The following is an 8742-nucleotide window of genomic DNA, read 5'->3' on the forward strand; positions in this document are numbered from 1 at the left end:
AACTAAGTGAGCACCAATGAAAATGAAGTGAGTTAACTGATCAATGATAGTCAAGGGAATAAGTTCTGACAATTTATTTGGTTTTAAATGTAATGAAATATATTTATTATCATCAGGAACGTGCATTTTAGAGGCTAAGACCATTTTCGATGGTTTACTCTATTTTTTACTCTAAAATAGAGTAACTCTATAATAGAGTTTGAATTTGCTTCAATGATACTCTATTTTAGAGTAGAAAATAGAGTGATAAACAAAAAAAAACAAGTTACTCTATATTTGGAGTAAAATTATTTTTCACTCTATTATAAAGTGAGAAATAGAGTACCATTGGAGTATTTTTACTCTAAATTCTATTTTATAGTGAAAAAATAAAATGGGGGTTGGAATATGAATCTTAAACCCGCGTGAAACAAATAAAGCATCCAGAATAAGTTAAGTGAAAATAGAAAATATGATAATGGTAGTAGTAGGCTAGTAGTAGCCACGACGATACCACGTTCAAATGAAAGATATAAAAACAAAACGTTCAAAGATTTTCACGTTGCGGAGACCAAACGTGTTCCGCGGTCCAACTTTGGCGGCACGATACCAAGAAACTTTATCCAAAAAACTTAAACGTAAACCAACCATAAGTGTTACAAAAAATAAAATAAAACCAACCATAGCAAAAGAAAAACCATAAAGAAGCCATTTGCACTAAAATATGAAAATATGATATAAACTTATAAATTAAAAATAGCAAGCATTATATATGTATATAAAACATAAATATAATATTTATATATGATAAATTATTAATAAAAGAAATTGGATTTAAATCATTAGAAAATATCAATATCCTTCTATACGTATCAAATATATATGCTTAAGATATATAAATACTAACTTCTTTTAATGTAACCATATTAAGAATTACTTCTTAAATAGTAACGTGTATCGCGAGAGGTTAATATTTATAATAGAAGTATGCAACCGTGGTAAGCTAAAGTAACAACAACGAAGACATGTGCACCCATTAGTTTTTTTTTTAAATTAATTATTTTCTGAGGTAAAATAAAAAAATTGGTAGATAACGTAGAATTTTTTGTACTACAAAATATTTATATTTAAGCCTTTTTGAAAAATAAATAACTATTTATATTCCACCCATTAATTAATGTTATGCATTTTATACATTTAGTAAATGTATAATCAGAGTCGCCCTTAAATTATGCATGCATCGCGAAAAGTGAAGTGAGTAACCGAATATAGATCAAATAATTCATATCTGACGAACTACAAGTTATAAATTTTATTCTATTTTGGCTGAAATTTAAGTTTTAAATTTTATTTTAACGAGATATTCATTGATTCAGATCTGACGAAATACAAATCTGTTATTTTATTTAATTAAACAATTCATCATCAGTACTAAAATCAAGATTGAAAAGCCTACGCACATCAATAATATATCCACCTTGGAAAATGAAACCCTGACGCCTACCCACGTGAGCAGAAGAAGACAAACAGTTGTAAAGGATGTTACTTGGAAGCACTAGTAATTATTTAAACGTTGACATAATTATGGAGAAATTATTAACTAAACAGTGTCATACGTGAATTTACTAATCATATGTTTTTAAAAAATTTCTTCACAAATATTTGAAAGGGATTTACGAGTTTTAATTCTTTAGTTTAGATAGTTTTTTCTACTTATCAATGTTTAAATGTAAAGGATGTTATTACAGTTGTCATAAATAAAGAATTTAATATTAATTTATTAATTTTAAATCCATGAGTGTTTTCAAATTTATATTATGTAATAAAAATATTTTTTATGATGAAAAACTTTGTTACATATAAAAATTTGTTGTTTAACTTATTATTAAATGTTATGAATGCATGAATAATAACTTTTTGTTAAATTGTCTTTGAATTGATAAGGGATATTGCCACAAATACCACATTCATAGTACCATTTTTCATGTTTACACTAACCACTTTTAGTGAAGGCCGTAAAATACAATTATACCCTAGGGTTAACTAATCTAGACTTAGGGTTTAGAGTTGAAGGGTGGGATAGGGTTTTTGGAATGTGAAATTTATGATTCTAATAAATATATAAATACTTAAAAAATATATAAAAAAATTTGAAAAATAGTTTCAAACATAATTTTCGTTTTTCAAAAACAAATTTGAAAAAAAAATAATTAAATTTTTTTATTTTTATAAAAAAGTTCGAATTTGAAAAAGTATAATTCGAAAACATAAAAAAAATTACATTTTTTTTCTTTTTTTTTTAAATTTTTTTTTAATTTTTTTATTTTATTTAAATAATGATTTATTATATATATATAAATAACAAGGGTATAAGAGTCTTTTGCCATTTAATGAAGAAGACATTTTTGAAAATATCTCATTAGTGATAATAAAAATGAAAAGTGGTACCATGAAAGTGGTAAACATGTAATTTCTCTAATTGATAATGTATTTATTTATAAATATTTGTAAAATTATTGTGTCCGCACGGACAAAATACTTGTTTTTGTTTATTTAAAAAGGTTAATGAACATTAATTTGGAATTTCTCAAACGGTGAAAAGATAAAAATTTGAACTATGAAATTAGTTAAAACTTAAACAAAAACTCAGAAACTACCGAATAGAAAAACGAAAAATGCTTACGTGCAGGTGAAGTTTTGTATTTTTTTTTATCATATGTGGATTGACATTAAAACCACCCGAAAAACATCTGAAACATAAGCCGAACAACCCTAGTCACAAGCCAAACATCTCTAGAAACAATAACACTAGATGAAAGCATATAAGTTAAAATCCTAGATCTACAAGCCAGCATTCTAAAAAAACTAGATTAAAATATACAACTTAGAAAACAAAATTCACATATGCTCAAATCCACCATATGTAGAATTATCACATCAACCATAGAAGCTATAACAAGTAAACAATATTGGAGATAAGATCTCACATTAGAAATATGAATCGAACTTAAGTAATATATAAGAGACTTGAGCCACTCCACTTATCGCCAATTGATTTTAAGTTAAAGCGCAGAAAATTTACTATGGTATTAGAGTAGACCTACACCATGATCCATTAATCCGGCCCGAAAAGAAGCCCCGATCATCCCACTAGCTGATAGTACATATAAGGTTTAGTTCCGGCTCAGTTCCGTAGAGATTGTTAGAAAAATAAAACATTGTCTCGGATGAATTTTACGAGATTAATGGTTATACGCACTATTATCTCGAAAAAAAGTTTTAAAGATAAAATCTTATATTGGAAAAATAGAAAGGACTTGAGTGATATTTAAGAGACTTTGGGTACTACACTTACCGCCAATTAGTATTAAGTTGAAGCCGAATAAACTTATCAAACAACTTTCATGACCAACCAAAGAGGACCATCCTTGGACCAAACCCCCATCCTGAATGGAGATGACTGGAGGACAACTAGGACTTGATGAAGAAATAATTAATCTCGTAAAATCCATTAATATGTGTTGTACTGCCTTGTTTAGTTTATTCTTTAACTGAACTGCCTTGTTTATTTGCAATCAAATTCACAGTGTCCGCACGCTGTTGGTATTTGTGCTCAATAGATACAACATCAAGTCCACAATAGCTGCGTGATTGTGACTAATTATAGGTTTGATAGGGGGAAAAAGAAAAGTGCTATCCAATACATGGTAACGCGTGAGATAAAAGAAACTATTGTTGAAAGAAAATCTATATTTTATATTTAATTTATTTCTCATTAGTTTTAATTTTTTTTGCATTTTTATAATCAAAATTAAATAATTCATTTTGACTCGTATGATATTATTCTAAATATTTTGTGTATTTAGTAAAGAACCCGACAATCATAAAACTTTTTATCGTAACTCAACTATACTATTGACTATTTATTTTTCAAATTAAATGAATATTTAATGTTTCCAAAAATAAAAATGAACAGTGGTTTAATTTTAATATTGTCATTTTATTTTAAAACTTTCATTGATTTCTACCAATTTAAATATTTATTTTATGTGCTTACTACCTTAAATTCCGTTTTAATCTAAAAATAAGTAATGTGCTAATTTAGTTTAATAATATGATTATACTTTTTTTAGCACAATACAGTATGATTACACTTATGAACGATATAAATATATGATTTATTTTCGCTTTTAAAAATTAATAAACAAGATATTAATTTATAATTATATTTTGACATTTTGTGATTTAATTTAATTATTAAAAATAGAGAGATTTTTCAAAAGTATTTGGTTATAATAGAAAATGATATATATATTTGTAATTAATTTAAAATATATCAAAGGATATCATCACTAGTTATTTAATTTTTCATTAGTTAATGAATTAGAAAGATATTTGATAATATTATTTTTTTTATAATTGTCTAAAAATTATAACAGTGATACAAATCGTAAAAAAACACATAAGACAAATGTTACTCTCATTTATTATTTCTGTTTTAATAAGATAAATGTTACTTTACAAATGAACTTTAATTAAGTTCAGTTTACTTTGAAAAGCCCCGTATAGTGCACCTGCTCGGCAACAAAATGGGATTAGACTAATCCCAATAATGAAATAACTAGCCAAAAAAGCTTATCCATGCACACTGTAAGTGATTTTAAATCAATTAGTATACTGTATTTGTTAACAAGACTGCCACGATAACTCTCAACAAAAAGAGTTTTCTGATTCGGAGGGATTCCAATTATTATGGAACACTTTAAATGCGTTCAATCACAGCCGTCCGCGCCAATCCAACTCTAAGATCTCATTCAAGAGAGTATTTGGACACCTGACTTTTCAGCCTATAAATAGAAAGAAGCTGAGAGACACAAACAAGCATAAAAGCAAAAGACTTTACAAAGAAGCAGAAAAACAAAAAAACTTGTGCTTTCTATTGCGAAAAGAAGATGAATACTGATGCTGTAGCTCCAACTTTGCAAGGCGAGTGGATCAAGGTACATATTATGAAATGTTTCTTACGTCAAAGTTATATTATTTAGTTTACGAAGGATTCTATTTAAAATGTTGATTTATTTTCTCTAAAATCCATACTTTACGTCAAAGAAACTTTCATATTAGTATTATTCAAAATTTTAAAGCAGAAATAAGTTCAGATAGTCGATCAAATTTTTTTAGCTAACTATATAATGATGCAGGACTTTTACGATTTTAATGCGGTAGTATATAATAATCATATATATACATTATTCTTTTTCTGAAAGAATGTTAAATTTATTCAAAAAAAAAAGGATTTTGTAAAATGAATGTAACTTCAAAGCATAGGATTTATGAATTAACCACGACTCATATATATATACACTATTATTTAAACAAAATTATATATTATTACAGCTTTACCTTTAAAAGATGTTTCAGCTAAAACTTAATAATAATTAAGTAAAACAAAGCCGTATTATGTGTTATTTATTACATCAATCTGGAAGTTTTTGAAGTAAAATGTTAACCCAAGAATCAAGACATCACACCATGTTTCGTAGTAATAAACATAGTAATGGATCATTCATCATCATAGTAATGTTCTTGACTAATAGGTGGAGCAGAAAGGAGGAAATGCACCAGGAAAGAGATGCTCACACGGCATAGCTGTGGTCGGGGATAAGCTCTATTCTTTCGGCGGCGAGTTAGAGACAAACGTTGCCATCGACAAAGACCTTTATGTCTTTGACCTCAACACTCAAAACTGGTCAATCGCTCCGGCCAACGGAGATGTCGTCCCTACGATCAGCAGCTTCGGCGTCCGCATGGTGGCCGTCGGAACTAAGCTATATGTCTTCGGGGGCCGCAATGAGGATAAAGTGTCCAGCGACTTTTACTCGTACGATACGGTGACGAACGAGTGGAAGTTCCTGACGAAGCTCGGCGAAGAGGGAGGACCCGAGACTCGTACTTACCATTCAATGGCTGCAGATGAAAACCATGTCTATGTATTTGGTGGGGTGAACCAAGGTGGGGAGATGGTAACCCCCTTTCGGTTCAGGACGGTGGAGTCGTATAACATTGATGATGGGAAATGGGCTCAGCTACCGGATCCTGGTGAGCAGTTCCCTATGTTCGAGAAAAGAGGAGGAGCTGGATTCCATGTGGTGCAAGGGAAGATTTGGGTGGTTTACGGGTTTGCAACTTCGCCTGATCCTAATGGGAATAATGACTACGAGTCTGATAAAGTGCAATTTTACGATCCGGCCTCTCAAAAATGGACCCAAGTAGAGACCAAAGGAGATAAACCTTCAGCAAGGAGCGTGTTTGCGAGTGCGGTGGTAGGAAAACATATACTGATATTCGGAGGTGAGACCTGGCCGGATCCAAACTTCCATTACGGTCCGGGAACGTTGTCCAATGAGGGTTTCGCATTGGACACAGAGACATTGGTGTGGGAGAGGTTTACAGGAGGGGATGATCCGGATACGCGTGGTTGGACGGCTTCCACGGCTGCCACAGCCTATGGGAAGAAAGGCCTCTTCATGCATGGAGGAAAAATTCCGACCAATGACCGAACCGATGAACTCTACTTCTACGCAGTCAATTCCGCCTGATCCATGCTCTCATTCTCAAGGTTACTTTGTTTGTTTGTTGAGTATTATATGAGACAATGAAGGTTTGTGTTTGCATGTTTTCTTTATTACTCTAAATCAAGTTACGTGTGTTCTGTGTGTTTGTGGTTTGGAAATTGTTATCGTAATAAAGTGTTTACGTGTGTCTCTAATAAATGATATGATATATCTACAGATTTGTTTGTATCATTCAGTCGTATTATCACTTAATCTATCGACCATGCATGGATACACCTACCTAGTTATTCCAACAATTATTCTTTATATAAGGTACTTCTAATTTGTCAACAAACCGTAATAAACGAATGTCATATAATAGCATATACAGATAACCATTCCAATGGTCAATGCCGTGACCTGCTGCTAATTAACTTAATAAAAAAAAAATGGTTTGAACTTTGAACCTGGAGTTAGCTTATTGGCTACAACTTTTGGATTATTTAGTAAGGATCTAATGAGTTATATGTATTTTTTTTGTTAAGTATGAATTATCATTGAAAATGAAACAGGTTTATACATGTACAAAAGAGATAAAGCTTAAAGCCTAATGATGCCAAAAAAGAATAAAAAACATCATAGAGACTTCTTCCATGAAGAGGTGGTTTAACCTCGACAGCACTAACACAATTCTAAGAATGCTTGAGCCATATGCACATAAGGGAGACGAACTTTTTCCTTCCCTCACGAGCTAGAATTATGTTTCTGACTTGACGATCGATCTCCTTAAAGATACGCTGAGGAGTGGAGTTAACTGCATTATTTAAACGATTGTTCCTCTCCAACCATATATGGTAGATCACTGCTTGAGCAGTTAGCTTTCTGAGCGTCTCAGGGCAGATAGAGTCCTTAATCCTAAGCCACTCAATGAGAGAGGTCCATGTGTGGAACAAGCATGGCTGATATCCTAGCCTCACAGTGGCCATTTTCCATATTTGCTCACTGAATCTGCATTTGAGGAAAAGATGATCCCTGTTTTCTTCACACGCATCACACAATAGACAGGTTGTTACTGTGTTTGGAGTCCATGACGCGATACGTGTTCTTGTCGGCAGTCTATCCAGTGAGTAACCCACATGTGAAAAGCATGTCTCGGTATATGACCACCAAACCACACCATAGAATCCCACTCAACTTAATCAGACCTATTCCTAACACTTTTCCAAGTTCTTGAAGTGGAGAAATAGTCAAGATAAAGATCATCAACATACCATTTTCTTCTTGAGTTATATGTTCGATTCTGCTGAGATTGACATTTTCTTCTAAAGAGAGTTAATCTAACACGGTTTAAATTTCGACACGGTTTAAATTTCGTTCTATGGAATGTACTAACTTTTAATCATGAACCTTCTATTCATTCAAAAAATGGATTGTTGATGAAAAAAAAACATTGGCAGAACATATGACAAAGTGAAAGAAAGTGGTATAGCTGATAAAAAAAACAAAGAAAGTGGTATCTTTAAAACTTACATCTGGGTTTTTAGAATGAATGTTATCAATCTCTCCTTAATAAAAGAAAATGAATGTTGTTGGATTAACTAATTTTCAGCTTGCTAGAGAGGAATTTGGCCCAGAAATAGCAAAGCAAGAAAATAAATGATTATTCTATTTTGACAAATGTCTATTCTATTAATTAAATTAGAAATTGTTTTAGAATTCAAACCGGAATTAAAAAACCAACAAAAACTAAATTTCTATGAAAAACGCGTAGGAGTCTGATGTCCGGTTCTTCGTTTTGGTATGTGTATAAATTTGAAATTTTAGAATCTTCCTTGTAGATATGCTATCTCAGCCAATTATGTTAAGTTGACGAGTGTGACATAAAATATGTTATGAAATATGAATAAATTGAATTATATTATCATAAAAATAATACTCACAACTCTCCAATTACGTTTAACAAGAGTGACATCAAAGAATTGATATCAGTCTTTTGAAAGGAAAGTTATCGTATCTATTGAATTAGAATTATATTTGGATATAAATTTTACCTACTGTGTTATATTTCACTTTGTGAACCTATTCAAAATATCTTTTATTAAATGAATATTTAATCTAATCTTTTTTGAGCAATACAATATTTAATCTAATCTATTAAATTATAATATTGTTTTCTTAAAAAAACATTTAGTTTATGTTAATGAGAAAT

General features: G+C 30.7%; 1 protein-coding gene across 1 annotated transcript; it reads left to right on the plus strand.

The window, feature by feature from the left end:
- The first annotated feature begins 4517 nt into the window (after window positions 1-4517).
- On the plus strand, window positions 4518-6785 carry LOC106345817 (epithiospecifier protein-like). The gene is made up of 2 exons (XM_013785003.3): window positions 4518-4979; window positions 5577-6785. The coding sequence occupies exons 1-2, from the start codon at window positions 4932-4934 to the stop codon at window positions 6576-6578; spliced, it is 1050 nt and encodes a 349-aa protein (XP_013640457.1). The 5' UTR covers window positions 4518-4931; the 3' UTR covers window positions 6579-6785.
- Window positions 6786-8742: the final 1957 nt, after the last annotated feature.

This window comes from Brassica napus, chromosome A6 (assembly GCF_020379485.1).
Source record: "Brassica napus cultivar Da-Ae chromosome A6, Da-Ae, whole genome shotgun sequence".
Taxonomy (NCBI): domain Eukaryota; kingdom Viridiplantae; phylum Streptophyta; class Magnoliopsida; order Brassicales; family Brassicaceae; genus Brassica; species Brassica napus.

Bases quoted from the DNA above. Each gene is read 5' to 3' on its own strand.
- LOC106345817 (XM_013785003.3), top strand. From the start codon at position 4,932: ATGAATACTGATGCTGTAGCTCCAACTTTGCAAGGCGAGTGGATCAAG. The intron at 4,980-5,576 runs GTACATATTATG...CTTGACTAATAG, and splicing joins TGCAAGGCGAGTGGATCAAG to GTGGAGCAGAAAGGAGGAAA.